The 27,292-nt window shown below is 43.7% G+C and overlaps 1 protein-coding gene and 1 pseudogene across 34 annotated transcripts in view; one reads left to right on the plus strand and one right to left on the minus strand.

Moving 5' to 3' along the window:
• Window positions 1–5,687: 5,687 nt before the first annotated feature.
• The window catches only part of LOC100353466 (uncharacterized), a 45,376-nt gene continuing 23,771 nt past the window's right edge, over window positions 5,688–27,292 (minus strand). For 12 of the 33 annotated variants that reach the window (XM_051827071.3, XM_089324428.1, XM_070066999.2 and 9 more), the window contains 3 exons: window positions 13,606–13,756; window positions 12,946–13,035; window positions 5,688–7,824 (listed from right to left, as the gene is read on the minus strand). In XM_051827071.3, the coding sequence (XP_051683031.1) occupies window positions 6,194–7,824; window positions 12,946–13,035; window positions 13,606–13,756 (1,872 nt within the window). In that variant the 3' untranslated portion in view covers window positions 5,688–6,193. The remainder of the gene's footprint in view (window positions 7,825–12,945; window positions 13,036–13,605; window positions 13,757–27,292) is intronic. The other 21 variants (XM_008272563.5, XM_070066989.2, XM_089324440.1 and 18 more) reach the window with 4 other exon arrangements.
• Window positions 22,221–22,680, plus strand: LOC100341720 (large ribosomal subunit protein eL32 pseudogene; annotated as a pseudogene). The gene has a single exon (XR_016228087.1). The product of XR_016228087.1 is annotated as a large ribosomal subunit protein eL32 pseudogene (transcript).

Consider the following 27,292-nt stretch of genomic DNA (forward strand, 5'->3'; position numbering starts at 1 on the left):
AGGCCCTGTGGTTGGATTCAGGATCACCGTCCTGTCCGCTGCAGTCTGGAAAGGGTGGAAATGCCAACTTCCTTGTGTGTCTGGAGCCACTTTAAGTAGCACTTAACGACCTTAGTGCAAATTTGGGGTCTGCAGAGGTCAATAGCATAACTATGTTATGTTATGTTATGTTATGATGTTATGTTATGCCAATTCCTCCATCAATCAACAAATCTCACCCTTACTACCCCATGCAGCACATTTGAGGATTTTGAGGCTGATCAACACAAAAGAGTAGTGTTTTTCACAATGAGCCATTTGGGTGCCATGCTGGGACAGGTAGCCTGCCAGGGGAAGTCCCCAGTGGCTGACACCCTGAGGTGGTGGCATGGGACCACCGCCCTACAAGGGCAGAGGGCAGGGTCGCTCTCGCTGGAGACAGGAGAAGTGGCTACAGGCCTGGTGATACTGGTGTGGCTCAATAGCAAATCCTGAGTCTTGCGTCAGAGCTCAGAAGGGCGGCAGCTGCGTGGGGTCTTTTATAGCCCAGGCTTTGTTTTATCTATAGGTAGCAGATGGAAGAAAGTTTCAAAAAGGATACAAAGCTGACACACTCTAAATGCCTAAAGATATTATGTGGGGCTATATGTAAAGCAATTGGATGTGGATAAATTTGCATTTGTCTCCAGCAGTCTTTGAGCTAATGGTCTCAACCTAATGTGAGGAAGTGGACATTAAAGGGTCAATTTAGGGGGCTATCTTTGTCTCATTTATATAACAATCCTTAGTTTCTGGGACATGAGGTAGAGCTAAAGATTATTTTTTTTCCAGGACCAGCATTGTAGCATAGCAGGGTAAGCTGCTGCCCTCGACGCTGGCCTCCTGTAAGAGTGCCAGTTCAAGTCCCAGCTGCTCTGCTTCCAGTCCAGCTCCATGCTATGCCAGTGTTTTCAGGAAAGCAGCAGATGATGGTCCAAGTGCTCAGGCCCTTGCCAACCATATGGGATACTATCTTGTATGGAGTTCCTGGCTCCTGGCTTGGGCCTGGCCTAGCCCTGGCTATTGTGGCCATTTGGGGAGTGTATCAGTAGATAGAGGAACTGTTCCTCTGTCACTCTGCCTTTCAAATAAGTAAAATCCTTTTGGAAAAAATTATTTTTTCCATATGGCTCTTCAGGTCCAGCACCATTTACTTAAAGGACCACCCTTGGTTACTGTGGCCTTTGTTGTAGTTCTGCTGATAATTTATGTGTGGATCCATTTCTAAATTGTTTATTTGCTTCTATTTGTGTACTTGTCTTTGTGCCAAGAACTTCACTGCCTTATTTAGGTCTTTATATTCTTTCAGTGAGGCTTTGTAATTTTCTCTGCAGAGGCCTTGTGCATATTTGAAGTTCATTCCTAGTTGGTAGTGTGTATATTTCTTGCTGACACAGTAAGTAGCATCATCTTAAACTTTCACTTTCTAATTATTCTTGACATGTAGAAATACAGTTCTATCTAGAGAGTGTTATATAGTGACGTTTTTATCCATTAATCTTGTGAAATTGACTACATATTTTTATACATATTCTAATAGCTCATCTGAAGATAAAATGTCATATGCAAATTCTAACAATTATATTGCTTCTTTCTTGTCCTTTTACATTTTTTCTTGGTTATTGCATTGGCTAATACCTTGAATTCAGTACTGAAGAGAAATGGTGCTCTTGATCTAAAGGGAAACATTTAGTCAGGCACCTTAACTACATGTAGGTTTTATGTAGGTGCCCTCAGTCAGATTAAGGGAATTCATATCTATTCCTAGTTTGCAAAACTCTTTATTTTTAAAATTATTTGTTTGAAAGTCAGAGTTAGAGGAGAGACAGAAGAATCTTCCATTTGCTGGTTCACTCCCCAGATGGTCGCAATGGTCAGGACTAGGCCAGGCCAAAGCCAGGATCCAGGAGCTTCACCTGAGTCTCCCATGTGGGTACCAGGAGCCTAAACACTTGGGCCATCTTATGCTGCTTTCCCCAGGCCATTATCAGGGAGCTGAATTGGAAGCAGAGTTGCCAGAATACCAACCAGTGCCCATATGGGATTCTGGCATTGCAGATGGTGCCTTTACCAGCTATGCCACAACACCGGACCAATAATTTGCTAAGTTCTTAACATGAATGGAAATGTCTCTTCCCATTCCTTTCATTCTGGTGGATTTATAAATTAAAATAATATATCTTGGGGTCGGCACTGACATAGCCAGTAAAGCGGCTGCCTGCAGTGCTGGTGTCCCATATGGGCACTGGTTCTAGTCCTGGCTGCTCTACTTCCAATCCAGCTCTCTACTATGGCCTGGGAAAGCAGTGGAAGATGGCCCAAGTCCTTGGGCCCCTGTACCCACATGGGAGACCCAAAAGAAGCTCCTGACTTTGGATCAGCCCAGATCCAGCTGTTGTGACCATTTGGGGAACAAACCAGTGGATGGAAGACTTTCTCCCCCAACTTCTGCCTCTCAATAAGTAAATCTTGCGTGTGTGTGTGTGTGTATTTTGAGAGAGGATTAAGCGCTTGTAGCCACTTCACCTTTTAAACTGGAAACTGTAGATGGATTGATTGATTTAAAATCTCTCCTATATGTGTGATTATGTCCCCTTTCTTATTCCTAATTTTTTTTTCTTAATCAGATGTCTTTGGCCTATGTACTTTTATCTATTCTAGTGATTTTGTTAACAAAATCTTGTTTGTCCTGTTTATTAATACAGGTTGGGTAACCTTTATCCAAAATGCTTGGTACCAGATAGATGTGTTTTAGACTTTAAATTTTTTTTTTGGTTTTGTAAGATTTGCATGTTACATAATGAGATATCTTGAATGGGACCTAAGTCTAAACATGAAAATTCATTTGTTTCATATACACCTTATACACATAGCCTGAAGGTAATTTATAAAATATTTTTAGTGCATTTACATTTTGACTGCAACCCATCACAGGAGGTCAAGTGTGAAATTTTCCAACTGTGGCCTCATGTTGGCACTTAAAAGGTTTAAAGTTTTGGAGCAGGTCATATTTCAAATTTTCAAATTAGGGATCATTAACCTTTATCTCATTTTATCCTTATTCTTTAATTTTTTGACAGGCAGAGTGGATAGTGAGAGTGAGAGTGAGAGAGAGAGAGAGACAGAGAGAAAGGTCTTCCTTTGCTGTTGGTTCACCCTCCAATGGCCGCTGCGGCCGGTGCGCTGCAGCCGGCGCACCACGCTGATCCGATGGCAGGAGCCAGGTGTTTCTCCTGGTCTCCCATGGGGTGCAGGGCCCAAGCACTTGGGCCATCCTCCACTGCCTTCCCGGGCCACAGCAGAGAGCTGGACTGGAAGAGGGGCAACCGGGACAGAATCCGGCGCCCCGACTGGGACTAGAACCCGGTGTGCCAGTGCCGCAAGGTGGAGGATTAGCCTAGTGAGCCACGGCGCTGGCCGAATAACTGTGTATTAATCACAGAGTTCAACCAGTGGTATTAAGTAGAACAAAAAGAACAACAACAAAACAAGTAAGTCTTCAAAAGAATAGAGGTGAAACTCACAGCTTGCCTAGTCATGACTGAGCTGATTTGGGGACAGTGTCAGGGATATCTCTAGGTGGCCATTCAAGTGTATGAAGCTACTCTAGGAAGTTCACAGGGAAATTGATTTTGGTGAAGACTTTTAAAAACCTATGTGCAGTTTTTCTGTAATACACAGTTCTCTCAGCTTTTAAAAAGACCCCTTATATACCTGGATTTCAAAATTTTGCCCCCAAATAATTATACACCAAAAGATTATCTTTCAATTGTACCTACACAAACTTTTTGAAGTCCCTTCATATTTAAGTAATGAGAACATGGATGTGACACTGAATGCTATGCCCAGAGGAACAGGCTTTTTCTAGCCCATACACCAGGGGTCACCACAGGGTTGTGAGGGCAGCTTCTCTTGGATTAGAAATTCCAGTGACCACCTCCTCCATTCACTCCCCACCAGTTTCCATGACCAACTCCAAGACCTTATTACCCCTGCGTTAAACATCCGTGTCACTCCCAAGTACCCACTATTATTCCCCCATTCCAGCAGTCTTCCCACCTTGACTGCCTAGACGATTTTGGCTCTGCTACCCTGCCATGCGGGGTCACTCAGCCATGCTGCTATTCACTCAACCGCACCGCCATCAGTCACACTGCCCTTCGTCTCCCCATTCACCCCACACACTCACGTTTACTTAACTTTTTACTCTAGTAACTCACTCCAGGGGATGTGTCCCTTACTGCAGCCCATTTATTCACCCCCATACTTTCCCTTCTAGGTCTCTGCCTCACTCACCTCCGTTTGCCCACAAGTGGCCCATCTGTGTCCCAGGAAGCCGGAGTCCAAGAGCCGTGGGAAATGGTAAGACGCAAGATGACCCTTAATGGATGTGAAACCCCAGGGAGGTTCTCCAGCAGTAAGAAGATGGGAGGTTTTGTTTTCAGCATCCCAGAAGACTGCGTCAGGGGCAAGTTGTTGAGCCCACGTCCTCTCCCTGGAAAGGCACTGAATGTGTTTGTCATGAAAAAAAAAAAAAGTGAGCCAAAGGCTCATTTCCTTGCAGAATAATTCAGGAAAAATGGCAGCCTGCGAGAGCACAGACAGGGTGTCAGGGCTATGTCACTAGCCTGTTTGACGGATAGGTTTTATGTAGTGTGGGTTACCCTTTTCTACAGAAATGGTCCCAGTGAAAAAGCACATTAACCCAAGGGTCAGAAATACAGCGATTCCCAAGCAGGGCCTTTTGTTCTGGAGCAAATGACCTGGTTAAGTAATTTCCGGCTGTGTTCATTGAGACCACGGCTTTCAACCTCTCACATTGGAAAAGACAAGGTCACTACTGCTGGTGACGCTTAGGAGAAAGTTAGTCAACCTCTGTGTGGACTCAGCTTTAGTACCTCTCAAACAGTATACATCTCTGTATATGAATGAAGGAATCAGAATCATTTTGCTAAGATACAGACACTGGTGGGCTTCAGTGTAGGATATTTTCAGATATCACTTTGTCTAGGAAGAAATATGCTCCCATCTTAATTATTTTCGGTTTACTTAATGTGGTCCCAGCTGACCCAGGAATCACTTTAATGCCTAAGTGCCTTTGGAATTCATGGACTCTGCTCTGTTCGCCTGGTTATTTGATTTGTTCAGTTGGAAAAAAAATGGTTAGATTCTACTGAGTGTTATCTACTCATTAAATGTTTTCAAATCCTGTATCTAGACTCTAACAGTAATACAGCATGCTTTTTTTTCTAAGTTTTATTTAGTTTTGAAAAGGTAGGACATCCATACAGTATAATTTTCCAAAGCTATGAAATGACACACAGTTGTCTCCCTCCCAAGTCCATCCCCCCAGCTACCCATTGCCACTTACCCAGGTAATCGGTTACCAGATTCTTGTGTGTCTTTCCAGTGATATTTAATGCATATACACTCAATTATGTACTTAGCCATTTCCCTTTTTTATATACAAATGGTAGCATGTTACACTCACTATCCTGCACCTTGCTCCTCCTACCTAATAACAGAATATGGCGATTATCCAACATCACTCTATAAATGGTATCCAAGTTCTCCTTATTCATTTCTGTCTACCTAGGAGTTTGCCATATGAACATACTACAATCTGGGGGACCAAAACCCTCGTGGTGGCATTTGGACTGCTTCCAATCTTTTGTTTGCATAAACAGTGCATCAGTGAATACCTCTGTGTGTTAATCGTTTTGTACATGTAATTACACTCCTAGAAGTGTACCTGTGGTATTCAACTTTTGAATCTTCTTTGAGAAGAGTTTTTCCTGGACTTTTAAGGGCTGTATTTTCTAACAACCGGGTATCCCTACACACTTAATTATTTCAGGCTTCTCCTGAGTTGGTGAATAAGGGTGGCTGGAGCGTTATTCAAAGACACCCTGCACTGTACCCCCCAGTGCATCCTGAACCTCAGCTGAGAGTCTACCCACTGCTGTCTCACATCTGCAGCCTTGGGTACCTTCTCTCTCTCAAATTTCCTACACCAATGCTGGATCCCCTCTGCCCCTGGAAGCCCTCTCCTCATTTTGTTAACACTTCTGCAGTTTTTGGGTGAACTTACTCCCCACATTTAAACCATCAAAAAGAACATACTTGCAAAGTAGCGAATTTGACACTACTTTTCTTCAGTGTGTGTTGATTTAGTCTAATGCCCAATAAGCTTTGGCTTCCGGCTGTGGCTTCTCCCATGGGCCTTTTTCCCCGTGTGGGTTCTCTGATGTACAATGAGGTTTGATTTTTGGGTAAAGGCTTTCCCACATTCTGTACACTTGTAGGGTTTCTCTCCAGTATGAGTTCTTTGGTGTACAGTGAATGTCGATTTTTCTCTGAAGGCTTTCCCACACTCGGTGCACGCGTAAGGTTTCTCTCCTGTGTGAGTTCGCTGATGTATTATAAGTTGTGACTTCTGACTAAAAGCCTTCCAACACACAGGACATTCATAGGGTTTCTCTCCTGTGTGAATTCTCTGATGTATAATGAGCTTGGACTTTTCTCTGAAGGCTTTGCCACATTCATTGCATTTATAGGGCTTTTCTTCTGTATGAGTTCTTTGATGTATAATGAGATAGGACTTCTGGGAAAAGGCTTTTTCACATTCATTGCACTCATAGGGTTTCTCTCCTGTATGACCCCTCTGATGTAACATGAGATAGGATTTCTGAGAGAAGGCTTTCTCACATTCATTGCATTCGAAGGGTTTCTCTCCTGAATGAGTTCTCTGATGCACACCAAGGTTTGACTTTTGGGTGAAGGTTTTCCCACACACATCACATTCGTAGGGTTTCTCTCCTGTATGTGTTCTCTGATGAACGATGAGGGTTGACTTCTCATTGAAAGACTTCCCACATTCAGTACACTTATGGGGTTTCTCTCCTGTATGAGTTCTTTGATGTATGACAAGGGTTGACTTGTCACTGAAGGTTTTCTTGCACTCATTACACTCATGGGGTTTCTTTCCCGTATGAGTACTATGATGTAGGATCAGATCGAGCTTCTGGAGGAAGGATTCCCCGCATCTGGTGCACCCATAGGTCTTCTCCCCTGTGTGGGTCTTCTGATGGACAATGAGGTTTGACTTCTGAGTGAAGGCTTTCCCACACTCGTTGCACTCGTAAGGCTTCTCTCCTGTGTGAGTCCTGTAATGGATGATGACAGTGGACTTTTCTCGGAAGGCTTTCCCACACTCGGGACACTCAAAGGGTCTCTCTCCTGTGTGCGTCCTAAGGTGAATGATAAGCTGAGACTTTTGGCTAAAGGCTTTTCCACATTCAGTACAGCCAAAAGGTTTCTCTCCCGTGTGAGTTCTCCAGTGTACAATGAGGTGGGACTTCTTGCTGAAGGTCTTCCTACAGGCGGTACATTCAAAAGGTTTCTCTCCATTTTTAATTCTCTGATGCAGACTAAGCCCTTTCTTTCGTCTGAGGGCTTTACCACACTCTTTATAGCCATAGGGTTTCACTCCAGGATTTGTTTTCTCATACTCGGTATGGAAGAATAATTTTGCACATCCACTACCATGTTTCTTTTCTGTAGAGCTTCTAAATAAGTCCAAATTATCTACCATATTATTTCCAAACAATTCATACTTATGGGGTCTTTGTATTGAAGTGACAAGGCTGGAGTTCAGATGAAGTGTATCACCAAATTCATTATAGTTACGGCTACTTTTGGTAGTGCCTGTTTTCTTGTCAGGGAATCCAAATGGCATCAACACACAGCTATCTTGGTAATCCTGCTGCTGCCTCTTGATCTGTTCATCAACGTGGCCAACTTCTTCTAGAAAGAACAACAAACCATCTTTATAGTGTGACATTATGAAAGGAATCTTCCTTAGAAATGTCCAACCATGCAGAAGATGACACTCTGATCAGAGTTCCTGGACAGAGTCTTTTACAAAACCTCCACAATCCTATACTGACACCTCAGCCTTTCTTACCTGTACTTCTATAGCATCTCTTGACTTCCATCAACTCTGGGGATCTTATCTACCTTAACCTTCAGTTACTATGTGAACTCTTACCCGTACCTGATTTAAACTATTTCCAATGAGAAAGAAATGCAACAGGATGGTACCTAGACTCAAGGCTTAAAATAACCTGGAATCTACATTCTCAGTGGATAACAGAAAAAGAAGCTTGACAGAAACAACCTAAAGATTGTTACTTAATGTGGCTTTACTTGGATATCCATCCAAGCTTTCATTCACAGTGCTTCAACACCACCTCTTCTGCTTCTGCCTACACTATCTCCACTAAAACTGTGGCTATTATTAACTCCAAAGCAGTTGTCATGTTCCATCACCACCTGGCCCTGTCCTACATATTTTGCTAAATTCAGAATCTAGACAATCTAACTTTCAAGAGGCAGTTCAGTATTTCTAAAAACGTATACTCTGAAAACTTAATTTTTCTTAACTTCTGAAGTAGGTGGTCATCTGTATCACTCATTTAGAGAAAATCTTGTAAAACCTCGCATTTCACCCATTACATGTACAATATTTCACATTTTAATACCTCTGAATCCAGATGCATATTATACTCAATGGCATATCAGATTAATTGATGGCAATTTCTTCTAGTGTATGTATTAAAATGAAAAGTATCTTCAAAAGTTAATATAGTAAATATTTCTTGCATTTGTTTTTCCAGAATTATAAAGTTTTTCAGGCACGGAGAAAAGCTAAAAGTACAGTAACTATTCATATTACTGCTTAGATTTGGTAATGTCAACATTTTGCCATAGTAATGCAAGTGAAGCATTCCTAATATCAAAATCCAAACTGATATGAAACTTGATCTTTTTGAATGTCATGTCTCAGATCTGGGAGCATTTTACATTTTCAGAGATGCTCAACCAGTAAAGTCTATGCAAATATTCCAAAATTCAAAAAATTCCAGAATCTTGAAACATTTTGATCCCAAATATTTTGGCTAAGGAACACTGAATCTGTGCTGAATTTTAAAATGGATCATTCAGGTGTAGTTTCCCTTCTTGAGACTTCCTAACCAGAGATGAACACAGAATCAGAAGAGCTTTTACAAAATGTACTGGGTGAGACCTAAGCGCCAGCAAGGATCTGCTGAAGCAGTACGGCCCATGTGCTTAGCGCGTGGCTCTCTAGTCCAACCTGTGACCTTAGGTCATTGATCTAATCTATTTGTATTTTACTTTCATGCCTGTAGTACAGGAATTATAACATTGACTGAACAAATGGATGTTAAAGTGATTAAATTACTTAGAATAGGTCACACATGGCACATAGGAAGTGCTTTAAAATGTACATTACCACAACAATATTGCTATTGTTATAAGGAACCATATTACTGTGAAAAAGTATTTCTATGTACTTAATATTCAAGCAGATGTTTTAGTGAAAAAATAAACTGTCCAACAGGGTACCCTTTTTCTAAGAAAATGAATATATAAAGGAAATAGGATGGAGAAGGAAAGATGATAGACTTCTCTGAATATGCCTTGTTATTTAGATGGTATATTAGAACTAAATAATCATAAGTCAACATGGAACAAAGAGTTCCCTAATAGTAAACCTCCCTTTGTCCTTTCCTAATGACCATGTTCAAAAGTCTTGATTCTCAATGGCACCAATATGGTTACATCAACTGATTCAACTCACTATATACATACAACAGTGTCAGAATATTAAAATTATCAGTTGTAAGATTAATTAAAATCTAAGTCCAGAATATAATCTGAAAATATTAATTTGAATACACAAGGTATTTTTTTCCTTTAAAAATGTAAACATAATTCCTGGCTCTGTCAATGAAAAAGCACCAGGGCTCCTTAGAGAAATGGCCAATTCCAGGCCAGAGATAGGAAATAGACAAAATACATTCTTTAACAAACCTAGATTGTCTTATAATGCCAGAAAGCAAGGAAGTTGCCAAAGATCAGATGGTTTGATTTGTGATAATGCAATGGATTCAGTGATATATAAGAAAAGACATAACTAATTGGTTACCTTTGAATGATGCTACAAAACCAACTCCTGAAAACTGGTAGGTAGAAAACTTAATAGAAAGACAGGGTAACTCATGTTAACCAAATAATAGATGAAGGGCATTTCTCTTTATATAGAAGTATTCTAGACAATCAACAAAGAAGATGTGATGTAATTAAAATGTCACCATTTCCCAACCATTAATGAATTAATGCATCTAAGCTATAGTCACAAATGACACAAAACAGAGAGAACTATGCATTATATGCCTACTGGAGGAATGAGCTAGGGTGTAATCTTGCTAAAGAAAACTAAAAACTTGAATCGGACTCACCTTCTAGATCTAACAACAGCAAAAGACAGAGAACAAAGGACTATAAATAAGTAAATACCTCCTGGTGGTATTTACTTAGAATGTGGAAAACTAAAGGACAATTGATACAGTTAAAGAAATACAAGGGTACTTCAAAAAGTTCATAGAAAATGTATATTATGAAAAAGCTATGAATGGACTTTAAAAATGTCTTTGCACCCAAAGAAATGTAACATTTCATTCCATTTTCTATAAACATTTTGAACTCATACAAGGGGATAAAAGATACAGGAATCTGAGTAGCTATGCACAGACATCAGTCCTGAGTTCTAAAAACACTCCCACTAATAGCAATCAGACATCCTTGGTGAAGTTTCTGATCCCAGGTCTAAACCAGGGAGAGGACAAGGTGAACCTGGAAGGTATTCTTGTACTAGAAAGTGAGAAGTGCTCAATGCTAGGGACATGTTAAAATGACAGAGGTGCCAGCCTGAAGGGACTTCTGCTAGATAAATTAAGGACATCTTGAACTTGAAAATGAATGAACTGTGAAAAAATAAGAATCAGTCATCTTTGTAATAACTGCTTCAGGCAAGAACCAGTGAATGTTAAAAGCTTTGGGATATCTTTAAAAGATTTTTATTTATTTGAAAGGCAGAGAGAGATACCTTGCATCTCCTGGTTCACTCCCCTAATGGCCACAACAGCCGGGGAGGGGCCCAGCTAAAGCCAGGAACCACAAGTTTCTTCCAGGTTTCTTATGTGGGGAGCAGGGGCCCAAACACTTGGGCTATCCTCTGCTGCTTAGCAGGGAGCTGGATGGGAAGTGGAGCAGTTGAGTCTTGAACCAGTGCCCATACGGGATGCCAGAGTTGCAGGAAGTAGCTTAACCCACTCAGCCACAATGCTAGCCCCTACCTTTCAGATTTCAATAATAGGATATTCACACAGTTTGGCAGTTCTTCAAAATGTTAAACACATAGTACACTGATATAACAATTCCAATCCTGTGTATGAGGGTTCTTCAAAATGCTCATGGAAAATGGAATTAAAAGATCAGGGGTTTTTTGGCATGAAAGATCTGAAATCCCTGCATAGCTTTTTCATACTACAGAGTTTCCATGAACTTTTTGAAGATTCCCCATACCTACCCAAAGAAAACCACAAAAAACCTTGTACATGAATGTTCATAGCAGCAGCATTCCTAAGTCAAAAAGAAAAAAACAGTGCTGCAGCTCACTTGACTAATCCTCCGCCTGCGGCACCAGCACCCCAGGTTCTAGTCCCAGTTGGGGTACTGGATTCTGTCCTGGTTGCTCCTCTTTCAGTAGGCAGTGGAGGATGGCCCAAGTGCTTGGGCCCTGCACCTGCATGGGAGACTGGGAGGAAGCACCTGGCTCCTGGCTTCAGATTGGCGCAGCGCCGGTTATAGTGGCCATTTGGGGGGTGAACCAACGGAAGGAAGACTTTTCTCTCTAACTCTGCCTGTCAAAAAAAATGTCCATCAATAGATGAATGGATAATGTTATCTAGCCATACTATGGAACGTAAGTCCTCCAAAAGGGGCCAGCATTGTGGCAGTCAGCTGGGCAGCCGCCCGTAATACCAGCATCCCACGTGAGCACCAGCTTGAGTACCCGCTGCTCTATTTCTGATACAGCTTCCTGCTAATGTGCATTGCAAAGCAGCAGAAGATGGTCCGAGTACTCGGGCCCCTGCTACCCACATGGGAGAGACAGATGGAGTTCCAGGCTCTTGGCTTCAGCCTGGCCCAGCCAGAGCTGGTGCAGATATTTGTGGGGTGAACCAGCGGATAGAAGCTCTTTCCCTAACTCTAGCTTTCAAATAAATTATTTTTAAAAAGGAATGGAGTACAGATGCCACAGCATGAAAACAGGTCTACTGAAAGAAACCAGGAAGAAAAGGCTACGTTTTTTATATGAGATGTCCAGAATAGGCAAAATCAGACAGAAAGTACATTAGTGACTGGTAGAGAATGGTGGGCAAAAGGAATGGAAAGCACGGCTAAGAGTTAAGCTTGCTTTTGGTGGTGATGAAACGAAGAATTACCAATGATGGCTGTACAATTCTGAATATACTGAAACCACTGAGTTGTTGACTCTTCAAAGGTGGATTTTATGACATGAGAATTCTCTCACTAAAACTATTGTAAGCAATAGAAAATCAAGGCATTTTAACTGTTAAGTCTACAAATCTGTTCTAAACAGGAGTGTCTCAGCTGAATAAGAAGAATGGACTCAGGTAGTCCAATTTGGAATTGGAGCATTCAAGTCCAGGCCCGTGGCTAACAGGGGCCTGGCTTCAGGTAAGCCAGTGACAGATGAGAGTCCTGGAAGGGAATGAGGCATTTATACACAAGTCAGAGGGAACTATGCAGAAACTTTCAGGTAAGCGTCAGCCAAGGGAGAGTGGCCCACGGAGAGGCAGGGCAGGGCAGGGGGTGTCAGTCCTAATGTCTGGGGTGTTCATGTCCCTGTCCTCTAGCACCAGAGGGCCACAAACTTTCTCCAAGATAAATTCCTGAAAGCCCTTTCCAGGGAAGCCTCACCCGAATGATAGGTTGAGACCTTCTGTCCTCAGAGCCTGGTTCAATGCCACTTACCCAGAAAGTTCCAAATCGGGATTTTTCCTTCTGGGTACAGCTCTTCTGCTTCCAACCTGAGGATGAGGTCTGGTTTGGTGACCTGTTGCCCTGTGAATGAGAAATGACAGGGTACTTCCTTGTTCTTTAGAGCCTCAGAGACAGCAAACTTGCAGTTTGGAGGCAGCACCAGGGACCTATTGCTTCGCACATGAGCAAGTCAAACCATTTAATTCTGGGTTTCAAGGTCACAAATACCGTGTCGGGAGGCCGGCGCCGTGGCTCACTTTGTTAATTCTCTGCCTGCAGTGCCAGCATCCCATGTGGGTGCCGGGTTCTAGTCCCAGTTGCTCCTCTTCCAGGCCAGCTCTCTGCTATGGCCCAGGAAGGCAGTGTAGGATGGCCCAAGTGCTTGGGGCCCTGCACCCACATGGGAGACCAGGAGGAAGCACCTGGCTCCTGCCTTCGGATCAGCGCAGCGCCAGCTGTAGCAGCCATTTGGGGGGTGAACCAACAGAAGGAAGACCTTTCTCTCTGTCTCTCTCTCACTGTCTAACTCTGTCAAATAAATTTTAAAAAAATACCGTGTCGGGAGAGAAAAGGGGGAAATTGAAAAGAGAAGGCCCTCGACCGGACATAATCATCCTAAACAGCAAAATCAGCCAAGGAGGCCACTCTTACCCACAGAGACCAGGTTGCTGTAGGCCTCCAGCATCACATCTCTGTACAGAGTCCTCTGTTGAGGGTTCAGGTACTGCCACTCCTCCTGGGAGAAATCCACAGCCACGTCCTCAAATGTCACAAGTGCCTGTAATAGTACATTTCTTTTATCCTAAAATGACAGATAAAGCCACCACTTTCAATGCCAGCATCCCATACTGGAGTGCTGGTTCAAGTCCTGAGTGTTCTGTTTCTGACCCAGCTCCCTGATAATGTACCTCAAAGGCAATGGATGATAACCCAAGCACCTGAGTCCCTGCCACCCACATGGGCCACCTGGAGGGAGTTCCAGGCTCCTAGCTTTGGCCTGGCTCAGTCCTGCCTATTGTAGCCAGGTGGGGAGTGAACTAGCAGATGGACAATCTGCATCTCCCGCTTTCTTTCAAATTTTAAAAGAAAATGCTCGGGGCTGGTGCTGTGGCATAGCAAGTTAAGCTGCCGTCTGCAGTGCCAGCATCCCATATGGGTGCCAATTCAAGTCCAGACTGCTCCACTTCTGATCCAGCTCTCTGCTATAGCTTGGAAAAGCAGTAGAAGATGGCCCAAGTCCTTGGGCCCCTGCGCCCACGAGGGGGACCTGGAAGAAGCTCATGGCTCCTGGTTTCAGATTGGCACAGCTCCAGCCATTGCAACCAATTGGGGAGTGAACCAGAAGATGGAAGACCTCTCTTTCTGCCTCTCCTCCTCTCTCTGTGTAACTCTTTCAAATAAATCTTTTTAAAAAACGCTCACCATTGGGTGATGAGGATAGAATGTAGGGAAAAGTCTGATTGGGTTCCCAGTGCACCATGATGACTTAATATAGCATGTCTATTTCATATCAAGTTAGTAACCTACTTTGTGGGAGAATCACAAGTTATGGTATAAAAACTATTCCATTAGGTAATATGATATTAAAAATGTGATATTACCCTAAGCATGGACAAACAGTCCAGTGGAACTAAAAAGAATCCAAACATGTATAGACACACACCTGATTTATGACAAAGTCAGCTTAGTAAGCAGTAGGAAGGTGATCTTTTTAATAAATGTAGATGGCTTACTGAATATCTACCTGGAGGGGAAATTAAATTTATTCCCTCTGACCATACACAAAAATCAGCTACAGATAAACTGTATAATGTGAGGTGACACAAGTGTCTATAGAGTAACTGGAGGGCCCTCTGCTTCCTCCTTTTTCTCCTGACCTTGCTGGAACACAGTGCCTATACTGCTGTGTAACCAGGCCAGCTGCATGGTATTCCCAGCAGTCTTGAACTCAAGTTGGGACCTTGAACGTTCCCAGGCACTGAGAAAGGTGTTTAGGTTGTTGCCCAAAACACTGAGAGAAACCAGCCCTGGCCCCGAGTCAAGTTCCTCAAGCTTCTCCCATCAAACCCAATACTCTGCCACCTTGGTGTGAACACCCCTTGGTAGGACATCCGTTTCTCTCATTGTCCATCATGAGACAGGGGACTGAAGCCCTTTCTGTAAGTGAGATCCTCAAAAAAATGCTCTGGACTGATAATCCTGGCTTTTAGCACCTTTCTTTGGAATCCCAAAAGGTCCCACTCTCTTGTAGGAAACTCCCCTGCCACCATTTTTGGGTAGCTCCAGCTGTGAGTTCAATAAGTCAAAACAATAGAGAAAAATGTTTCCTAAGCTTGGGATAGGGAAAGAATTCCAAAGCAAGATATGAAAAGCACTACTCGTAAAGGAAAAGCCTTGTGTTATAAACATAAAAGTAGGGCAGTGAAAGGCAAGCTACAGATGGGGCCATTATCTGCTGCAGTCATGAGAATTAAAGGCATCTTACATGGAATATACAAAATAACAAAGAAGAATGGGCAAGAGAAGTAAACAGGTACATATCAGTAAAAGCCAAATGACCAGGGCTGGCACTGTGGCGCAATGGTTTAAAGACCCAGCCTGCAATACCAACATTCCATATGGGCGCCAGTTCAACTACCAGCTGCTCCACTTTTAATCCAGCTCCCTGCTAATGTGCCTGGGAAAGCAGCAGAAGATGGCTCCAAGTACTTGGGCCCTTGCACACATGTGGGAGACCCAGAGGAAGCTCCTGGCTTTGGATTGGCTCATCTCTGGCTGTTGCTGCTATTTGGCAAGTGAACCAGGGGATGGAAGACCTCTCTCTGTAACTCTTTCAAATAAATAAAAATAAATCTCTTTAAAAAAAAAATCACCAGGGCCAGCGCTGTTGCTTAATAGGCTAAGCCTCTGCCTACAGTGCCAGCATCCCATATGGGTGTTGGTTTGTGTCCTGGCTGCTCTTCTTCCAATCTAGCTCTCTGCTATGGCCTGGGAAAGCAGTGAAAGATGGCCCAAGTGCTTGGGTCCCTGCATATATATGGGAGACCTGAAAGAAGCTCCTAGCTTCAGATAGGCCCAACCCCGGCCATTGCAGCCATATGGGGAGTAACCAGCAGATGGAAGACATTATTTCTGTTTCTTTCTCTCACTCCCAAATTTTAAAAAAAATGACCTATGAACATAAAAAGAAAATGTACTCAACCCCCTTACCATCCAGGTAAATGAAAATTTAAGCCACACAGAGATACTACTTAGGCACCAACCAGAAAAGTTACAATTGTGCAGACTAAAATACCATAACGTTGTTTTGAAATGTGAACACTGTTAGGAATGTAAACTGATATAATCTCTTTGGTGAAACAGGCTAGCATTACTTACTGAAGCGAATGATGTGCATATACCGTGACCCAGAATCTGACTCTGATGTAGACTTTCAAACCTTGGGGAAAAGCATGTACATGTGCTCTGGAAAACAAGTACAGCCATGTTCACGGCAGCACCAACTATTCCTAATACCAAATCAAAGCAGGGGCGGGAGGCAACCCATGCACAACAGAGTGGGCAGGTTGCGGCACAGTCATACAATGCAATGAACTACCACTTCACACTGGCTCCAAAGAGACATAGCATCCACACACACAAGGTATGCGGGGTAGGTTTATTAGAGACAGCAAGGGACAACAGAGGCTCATTGTGGGCTGGTCCCCCCAAGGCTCAGGAAAGCGGGCGAGGTGGGTGGGGTCTTGTTTGCAAGTGCTTGGGCCCCTGCCACCCATGTGGGAGACCAGGATAGGGTTCTTGGTTCCTGACTTTAGCCTTGCCCATCCCCAGCTATTGCAGGCATTTGGGAAATGAAACAGAAAATGGAAGACCTCTCTCCCTCTCCCTGTCACTCTGTCTTTCAAAGAAAAAAAATTTTAAGTAGCTTACAGGCAATCAAGAATCAATCCAACTATACAAATCCAAACCTCTCCATATAGTCTCCAAAAACTATACACATCAACATGAAGAACATGAAAACCACATATCACCTATGCCTTCAGAATATATAACATAGCAGAAAATAGACTATTGTCACTTTCTAATTATCTATAAGGAAAACAAAAGTACCAAATTCCAGCACAACTGTTTTTCAAACTCCTGCCATGAACCTTTGTAGACCTCAAGGAGGGTCTGAAAGACCAGTAAATAAGACAGAAGAGGGGAGTGGAGAGCCTGAAGGTGAGCTGAAATCACACTTGGAAAATCTACCATAAGGATGAAAATACTGAAAGAAAGGCTAGGCGTATCAGAACACCAGCTACAGGAAAGGTGTGCAGGACCCAAGGTAGCAGTCACCAAAACAAAACAAACCACCATTTTTAAGGGAGAAAACCAGGTGCTTTACCCGGGTCTCCCTTGTGGATGCAGAAGCCCAAGCACTTGGGTCATCCTCCATTGCCTTCCCAGGCGCATTAGCAGGGAGCTGGATAGGAAGTGGAGCAGCTGGGACTTAAATCAGCAAGCAGAGGTTCACAGCTCCAACCCCATAGATAGACAAAATTTTTTTAATCTCTTTTTTTTTTTTTTTTGACAGGCAGAGTGGACAGTGAGAGAGAGAGACAGAGAGAAAGGTCTTCCTTTGCCATTGGTTCACCCTCCAATGGCCGCCGCGGCCTGCGCGCTGCGGCTGGCGCACTGCGCTGATCTGATGGCAGGAGCCAAGTGCTTCTCCTGGTCTCCCATGGGGTGCAGGGCCCAAGTACTTGGGCCATCCTCCACTGCTTTCCCGGGCCACAGCAGAGAGCTGGCCTGGAAGAGGGGCAACCGGGACAGAATCCGGCGCCCTGACCGGGACTAGAACCCGGTGTGCTGGCGCCCCAGGCAGAGGATTAGCCTAGTGAGCAGCGGCGCCGGCCATTAATATCTCTTTCAATCACAATGGAATGAAACTAGAAATCAGTAGAAAACTGGAAAAATTGGTGAAAATTAGACAATACACTCCCAAACAATAATTATAAGAGAACTTAGAAAATGCCTTGAGACAAATGAAAATGAAACACGACATACGAAACATACAGGATGAAGTGAAAGCAGTACTAACAGGGAAATTTATACCTATTAATGCATCAAAAAAAAAAAAAGAAAAATCTCAAATCAACAACGCTTGTTATTCACAGTGGGCTCCTAGGTAGCTTAAGCTAAGGAAATAACTCAGATGAGGCTGACCAAGACAGAAAAACCTATCAGGTGATTAGAGGGTGATTTAATCCATTTCTGCTGAATACCTGAGACTGGATCATTTATAATCACCAAAATTGTATTGCTCACAGTTCTTGAGGCTGAGAAGTCCAAGATCAAGGTGTTGGCAACTGGCAGGGGAAGAAGGCAAGAGACGGAAAGAAGGGACCAAATTCACCCTTTTATAGCAGTGCCAAACCCACTCCCGACAGTGGAGCCCTTATCACCTCTTAAAAGCCCACCTCTGAATACTTTTGCATAGGCAATTAAACTCCAACATGGTTTTGGAGGGAACAAGCATTCAATCCATAGAAAAGACTTCACAGTTTGAGCCACGTGATAGCAGCCCAACCTCCAGGGAAGAGACAGGGGCTGAAAACCGAGTTCAACCTTGTGGCCAATGATTCAATCACATTCCAGACACCAAAACCATGGTTAACTTCCCTGGTCATCAATACTTTGCATGTTGTCACTTCTTGACGTGCTCTAGGATAGGAAAATGAAGGGGAACTACAACAGTTTCTACAGTTTACTACAACAGCTGGAACCCTCCCAGACCTCAGCCTATGCATCTCTTCCCTTTAGCTGATCCCACTTCTATCCCTTTGCTATAAACTGTAATCACAGGGGTCAGCACTGTGGTGCAGTAGGTTAATCCTCCACCTGCAGCGTCGGCATCCCATATGGGCGCTGCTTCTAGTCCCAGCTGCTCCTCTTCCAATCCAGCTCTCTGCTAATGTGTCTGGGACTAAGTTGAGCCCAGCTCTAGACAGCTGCTGGCAGTAGTCATTGCAATAGAACACACACAATTATAAAATAAAACATGTCAGAGTTTAGACCAAACGTTATTCAAATCAAGAAATAGGATGAAGCTTTAAAAAGACTTATTAAAAGGAAAAGACTTTCAGATTGGCTCACAAAGCAAGATCCAACTCAATGCCATACACAAGAGACAAACCTAAAACAAAGTGAATCAGAAAGGCTAAGAATAATAAATAGGCAATGGTACACCAAACAACTGGAAACTCCCGACATAAGAATTCGAACCAGAAAGCAAAAACATATTAAACATAAAAAGGACATTTTAAAGCTAATATCCACTTCAAGAAATCTATCAGTGGGGCTGGTGGTGTGGCACAGCAGGGAAAGCCACTGCCTTTGACAGTGGCATCCCATGGGGGCGGTGGTTCAAGTCCCTGCTGCTCCATTTCCAATCCAGCTCCCTAATGGCCTGGGAAAAGCAGTGGAAGATGGCCCAAGTGTGTAGGTCCCTGCACTCACTCGAGAGAGCCAGATGAAGCTCCTGGCTCCTGGTTTTGGTCTGCTCAGCCCCAGCTCTTGCAGCCATCTTGGGAGTAAACTAGCAGATGGAACATCGATCTCCCTCCCTCCAACTCTTTCAAAATAAATAAAATCTTAAAAAAGAAATATATCAGTAGTAGACACCTATGTAACAAATTACAAGCAAATATCTACATAGAGTAGCAGGCACGGGAGATTCAAGGAGAAACAGAAACACTAACAGTAGGAGCTACTACTTTCAGCACAAGACAGGAAAATTAGAACAAAATGAAGAATACAGAAAACCTAAACAACACGATTAATAAAGCAGACCTTATGGACATAAATATTAATGTCCACCCTAATCATGGAAAATATACCTTTTTCTCAAGCCCATAAGGAGCAGTCACAAAAAATAATCATATAAAGCTGCTGCTTGCAAGGCTGGTACCCTGTATCAGAGCTCCAGTTGGAATCCCAGCTGCTCCACTTCTGATCCAGCTCCCTGCTAATGTGCCTGGGGAGATAGTGGAAACAGTCCAACTACTTGGCCTCTGCTACCCACATGGGAGCCCAAGATGGAGTTCCAGGCTCACAGCTTCAGCCTGGCCCAACACTGGCCATTGTGGCCATTTGGGGAGTAAACCTGCAGATGGGAGCGCTCTTGCACTCTCTCTGCCTTTCAAATAAACCAGTCTTAAAAACACTAATCATATATTGTCACAAATCAGTAAGTTCCATAAAGTAGAAAGAACACAAACAACTCTTTAATGAAAATGCAATAAAACTGAAAATTAATAGCAACAGATCTTTCACCTTGAAATTAAATACTTATATTAACAACTCTTGGGAGAGGGGAAATACAAACCAAAATTTCAGAATTTGTAAAAATGACAAAAGATTTAAGTATCAAAAACTATAGGATAAAGAGTAAAGAGAGAAAATTTCAAGGCATTAAATATTGGTATCAGTTAAAAATGAAAAAAGGAAATAAAAAAATTAGATTGCTATTTCTTACCATATATAAAAGCAAATAAAGATGGATCAAAAACCTAAAGGTGAGACCTAAAATCATAAATGTTAGAAGAAAATATAGGGGATACACTGCAAGACACGGTGTAGGCAATGATCTCTTGGATAAGACCCCAAAAGCACAGGCAACAAAAACAAAACTGGACAAACAGGGTTCCAACAAACTCAGAAGCTTCTGCACAGCAAAGGAAACAATACAGTGATGAGACTTTCAATAGAATGGGAGAAAAATATTTGCAAGCTACTTACCTGACAAAGGGTGAATATCTAGAATATATCAAGAACACCAAAAAAAAACAAAAAAACAAAAACAAAAAAAAAAAAAAACTCAACAACAATTAAGAAATGGGCAAAGGACCTGAATAGATAATTCTCAAAAGAAATATAAATGTGCAAAAAATACATGAAAAAACACTCAATATCAATAGCCATCAGGGAAACACAAATCAAAGCCACAATGACATATCACCTCACCCCTGTCAGAATGGCTATTATCAAAAATGGCAGAAAGTAACAAATGCTGGAGAAGATGTAAAGAAAGGTTGAACACTTATACACTGTTGGTGAGAATGTAAATCAGTGCAGCCACTATGGAAAACAGTGTGAAGATTTCTTTATAAACTAGAAATAGAACTGCCATATGATCCAGCAATCACACTACTGGGTATACACCCAAAAGACATGAAATCATTTTATCAGAGATACTTGCTCCACCAAGTTCATTGCAACACTCTTCACAATAGCCAAGATATGGAATCAACCAAGGCATCCATCATTAGATGGATGGATAAAGAAAATCTTGAATGGACTACTACTCAGCCATAAAAAAAGAATGAAATCCTATCATCTGGAACAAAATGGGCAGAATTGGAATATACCATGTCAAGTGAAATTAATCAGACACAGAAAGACAAATGATGCATGTTCTCCCTCATATGTGGGAGAACAAAGAAAAGAAAATAGGAATAGGGACTGGGGCCAGCACTGTGGCACAGGTTAAGCTGCCACCTATAGCACTGGCATCCCATATGGGCACCGGTTCAAGACCTAGCTGCTCCACTTCAGATTCACCTCCCCGTGAATGTGCCTGGGAAGGCAAAAGAAAATGGCCCAAGTCCTTGGGTCCCTGACACCCACGTGGGAGACCTGGATGAAGCTTCTGGCTCCTGCCTGGCCCAGCCCCGGCCATTGTGGCCATTTGGGGAGTAAACCAGTAGATGGAAGATATTTCCCTCCCTCCCTCCCTCCCTCCCCCCGAATCTCTGCCTTTCAAATATAAAATAATAAAATAGGAATAAACTTCTAAAGAAATGTGGAAAACCTTTGTTTAAAACTTTAAAACATTTGTGAAGGGGCTGGCATTGAGACACAGGGTTAAGCTGCTATTTGCCATGCCAGCATCCCTTATCAGAGCACTGGTTTGTTTCCCAGCTACTCCGCTTGCAATCCAGCTCCTTGCTAATGATCCTAGAAAGGCAATGCAGGATGGTCCAAGTACTTGGACCCCTGCCACCCACATGAGAGACTAAGATGGAGTTCTGGGCTCCTGGCTTTGGCCTGGCCCAGCTCTGGCCATTGCAACCATTTGGAGAGTGAACAAGTGGATGGATGATCTCTGTCACTCTTTCAAATAAATAAATCTTTTTAAAAAAACATGAAAGGTACAAAAATAAACTTAACAAATGACAAGATATCTTTCATTCTTGAAAGTGTGTAGTAGTTCTCTTCCTTGGCGCTGCCTCCGGAGGTGGCTGCCCTCTCCTCGGCACCATGGCTGCCCTCAGACCCCTGGTGAAGCCCAAGATCGTCAAAAAGAGGACCAAGAAGTCCATCCGCCACCAGTCGGACCGCTACGTCAAGATTAAGCGTAACTGGCGGAAACCCAGAGGTATTGACAACAGGGTGCGGAGAAGATTCAAGGGCCAGATCTTGATGCCCAACATTGGCTACGGGAGCAACAAGAAGACCAAGCACATGCTGCCCAGCGGCTTCCGGAAGTTCCTGGTCCACAACGTCAAGGAGCTGGAGGTGCTGCTGATGTGCAACAAATCTTACTGTGCAGAGATCACTCACAACGTCTCCTCCAAGAACCGCAAAGCCATTGTGGAGAGAGTGGCCCAGCTGGCCATCAGGGTCACCAACCCCAACGCCAGGCTGCGCAGTAAAGAAAATGAGTAGGCGACTCAGGTGCACATTTTATTTGTGTTTAAATAAAACCTTGAAAACTGCAAAAATAAAAAAGTGTGTAGTAAATAATTTACTCTTGCTCAAAAAGCTGCCTTCTGTCCTTGGCTTCTAGAAGGTAATCTTTAAGGCACCGTGTTACAGGAGTATCTTCGTTTGCATGGGGGCCTTCAGTCAACCATAGATAGTCTGATACTGACACTGATGGTGGAAACTAGCCACATAAGAAAGACTAACCACATGATTTAGGATGGGGGACTTGGGTTACTCCAGGAGAAAGGGGCTAGAGACTAAGACCATGCACCTGGACTATCACGACTATGTGATAAAGCCCCAGTAAAAGCTCTGAACACTAAGACTCACATGAGTTTACCTAGCTAGCAATACTATATCCAAAAAAGTAAGCTCCATATTGGGTACTTGCTTGGAGGCTGATGGATGCACTTCATCCCACAGCTGATTCCAATCTCTTTCCTCTCACTGTTATAAGCCATAAGTATAACAACTCTTAGTAAGCTCGGTGAGTCCTTCAGGTGAACTACCAAACCCAACAGTGGTTTTGGGAATAGTGAACTTGCAGTTGGTGTGAGAGGTGAGGGTGATCTCCCTTGGGAATTGCTGCTTCTATCTTCAGAGCTGTCGAAACTCTTCATAGAATGACAGAAGATCATAAAGATGTAGTTATCCCTAAGTTGGCTTATAATTTAATGAGAGTTCGATAAAGAAACAACCTTTTAAACGGTACTGAAAGTAATACTGAAAATCTTCTGGAAAAATACATGTTTAAGAATAGCTAGAAAAACACTGTGAAATAAAAATAGAGGGAGAGAATAGCCCTATCAGATAGCAAAACATATTTGCTATAAGTATTCTCTCAAAGCACAGGGTGAAATAACCACTTTTGAAATAAATGATGCCGGGACAAATGCAGAGCCATCTGGAAAAGGTTAAATTACAACCATATTCACATCATGTACAAGAATAAAAGTACAGAAGTGGAAACTGGTCCAGCCCTGGCCATTGTGGCCCTTTAGGGGAGTAGACCAGCAGATGGAAGATCTGTCTCTCCCTCTCTCTGAAACTCCTTCAAATAAATAAATAAATCTTTACCACAAAAATTTTTTAAAAATTAATTTAATAGGCAGAGAGAGTGAGGGAGCAAGCACTTTCACCCACTGGTTCATTTCCCAAATGACTGAACTGGCCGGAGGCTGGGCCAGGCTGAAGAAAAAATGGCTTAAACACCTCTATGATGACTGCAGGAAAAGACTAAGTATGAATAAAAACCCCATGTAGCAGCCGGCGCCGTGGCACAGTAGGTTAATCCTCCACCTGCAGTGCCGGCATCCCATATGGGCGCCGGTTCTAATCCCAGCTGCTCCTCTTCCAATCCAGCTCTCTGTTGTGGCCTGGGAAAGCAGTAGAAGATGGCCCAAGTCCTTGGGCCCCTGCACCAGTGTGGGAGATCAGGAAGAAACACCTGGCTCCTGGCTTCGGATCAGCACAGCTCCGGTCATTGCAGCCATTTGGGGAGTGAACCCCAAATGTGTCTCTTACTGTGTCTCTCACTGTAACTCTACCTCTCAAATAAATAAATAAAAACTTAAAAAAAAAACCCGTGTAATAAAAGACTGTCAAATATAACCACAAAAACAGGGTGTGTATCTGGCCTCGCAGTTAAGCCTCTGGTTAGGATACCCACATCTCCTAATCAGTGTCCGGGTTTGAGTTCCAGCTGTGAACCAGATTCCAGCTTCCTGCTGATGCACACTCAGGGAGGCAGCAGGTGATGGCTCAAGCTCTTGGGTCCCTGCCACACGACATGGCAGACCTGGCCTGAGTTCTGAGCTCCCAGATTCAGTCTCGTCTGGCTTCAGGCCATTTCAGACATTCGGGAATGAAACAGCAGATGAGAGTGCTTGCTCACTCTCTGCCTGTTAAAAATGTTTTTATGAAGATTTACTTATTTGAAAGGCAGAGTTAGAGAGAGACAAAGTGATCCTCCACTCACTGGTTCACTCCACAAATGGCCACAATGGTCTGAGCCAGGCTGAAGCCAGGAGCCTGGAACTACACCTACCTCTCCCTTGTTGGTTGCAGGGGTCCACACACTTGGGCCATCTTCTGCTGCTTTCCCAGGCAAATTAGCAGGGAACTGGATCAAAGTGGAGCATATTGGACTTGAACCAGTGCACCCATTGGATGCCAGCATCACAGACAGCAGCTTACGAGTGAACCAGTCGACGGAAGTGAACTGGTGCCCATATGGGATGCCAGCATCGCAGGCAGAAACTTAGCCTGATACACCCCAATGCCAGCCCCTTTAACCTTAATTTTTTTAAAAGATTTATTTATTTATTTGAAAGTGAGAGTTACACAGAGAAAGAGAGGCAGAGAGAAAGAAAGGTCTTCCATCTGCTGGTTCACTCCCCAAGTAGCCGCAGTGGCCCATGCTGCGCCAATCTGAAACCAGGAGCCAGGAGCTTCTTCCAGGTCTCCCACGTGGGTGCAGGGGCCCAAGCACTTGGGCCATCTTCTACTGCTTTCCCAGGACATAGCAGAGAGCTGGATTGGAATTGGAGCAGCCGGGTCTCCAACTGGCACCCCTATGGGATGCCGGCACCACAAGCGGTGGCTTAACCTGCTACGCCACAGTGTTGGCCCCTCACCTTGATTTTTAAGAGCTCCTTGTAGGGGCCAGTGCTGTGGTATAGTAGGCTAAGTCTCTGCCTCTGTTGTCAGCATCCCATATGGTTGCCAGTCTTTGTCTGAGCTGCTCCTCTTCCAGTCCGGCTCTTTGCTAATGGTGTGGAAAAGCAGGAGAGGATGATCCAAGTGCTTGGGCCTCTGTACCCCATGGGAAACCTGGAGGAAGCTCCTGGCTTTGACTCTCCTGTTGCAGATCCAAAGGCTCTGAATGGATTCTGAGTTCCTGAAGGTAGGATTCCAGAGACCTCTACATACTTCTAAGAACAAAGAAAATGAATGTCTACAAGACAGAGATAAAGATAGACATAGTGCTCCCATCCCTGATTTACTCCCCAGATGCCTACAATGGCTTGAAGCCAAGCACTAGGAGGAATTCAATCCGGGTCTTCCACATGGTGGCTAGAACCAAATTATATCAGCTATCACCAAGGCCTACCAGGGTCCACCCAAGTTGGAGGCTGCAGTCCCAGAGTCAGAAGGCAGATCTAGGCATCAAGATCAGTCTAGGGGCCAGTGCTGTGGCATAGCGTGTAAAGCCACCACCTGCAGTGCTGGCATCCCAACCGGGCGCCGGTTCACGTCCCGGCTGCTCCTCTTCTGATCCAGCTCTCTGCTATGGCCTGGGATAGCAGTAGAAGATGGCCCAACTCCTTGGGCCCCTGCACCCGCATGAGAGACCCGGAAGAAGCTCCTGACTCCTGGCTTCGGATCAGCGCAGCTCCGCCCATTGCGGCCATTTGGAGAGTGAACCAGTGGATGGAAGACCTCTCTCATTCTCTCTGCCACTCCTCTCAGTGTATCTCTTTCAAATAAATAAATAAATCATTAAAAAATAAAGAAACTTATTTAAGTTTCATATACACCTTATGTACATAGGCTGAAGGTAATTTGATATAACACTTTTAGTGTGCCTGTGTTTTGATGTGACCCATCAAAGGAGGTCAAGCGTGGAATTTTCCACTTGTGGCATTACATTAGCCCTCAAAAAGTTGGATTTGGGAGTATTTCAGATTTTGGATTTGGAGATTAGGGATGCTCAACCTGTGCAATAATTATGCGCAGTTGTGAAGAAGGAAAAGACCATTCTCTAGTCTGATGCACAAAGATAACCACACTTGAATTACTCAGTAGGCATTCATCAAATTACACAGAATGAAAACCACAGTTGGCAACATGTACCTGTACGTGCCTTGTTTCAAAAGAGAGGTAAGAGAAAGTAGATTTCTAGCATGGACACAATGGCACAGACACCTCTCCCTCCTCCTCCCCATTAAGCACAATGACAAACCCTGGAAGTAATGCAAGACACAGCCAAAATACAATTCCAAAAGGAGGAAACCAGAAAGCAAACTGGTTAGGGAACCAACAACTTCTCTAAACCCCTAACCCAGCAACAGAAAGCAGCCTGGGTAGTCTTGGTCTGCCCCCAACTCAACAAGAGTCCCTCCAGCAACACCAAACTGTGCCCCCAGCAAAGGAGACTGTGTAGGAGCCCCGCTGGCAATAAGCCAGCAAGGAGACTGCTCTTCTTCCCCACTCAACCAGAGACTGACTGGCAGTCAGACACCACTGACAGTGGATCCCCACACAAGCACCCAGCCAGCTGAGAAATGCTCATATCCCTGCTGGTCAAAGAACCCCGAGACACCAGGCACCCTGCAGATCCAGCAGCGAGAACTCTGGACATCACAAGCCCCCAGCCCAGGAAGCACTATTCGTCCCCTATGTACTAAATTCCCATAATTGTATGTTGCTTTGGCATCTACTTTGGATATACGTTGGACTTATATCAGAGGCAGGGCTCAGTCATCCCTGACACAGTCTCCAGGTCTCTGCCTCCACCCAGTTCCTCAATCTGTTCAATCCAATTATGTCTTATATGCCACCTACTGATGACTGCCTCCCTTGGAGA

This window comes from Oryctolagus cuniculus, chromosome X (genome assembly GCF_051225735.1).
Source record: "Oryctolagus cuniculus isolate XC-2025 breed Fujian yellow rabbit chromosome X, ASM5122573v1, whole genome shotgun sequence".
NCBI classification, from domain to species: domain Eukaryota; kingdom Metazoa; phylum Chordata; class Mammalia; order Lagomorpha; family Leporidae; genus Oryctolagus; species Oryctolagus cuniculus.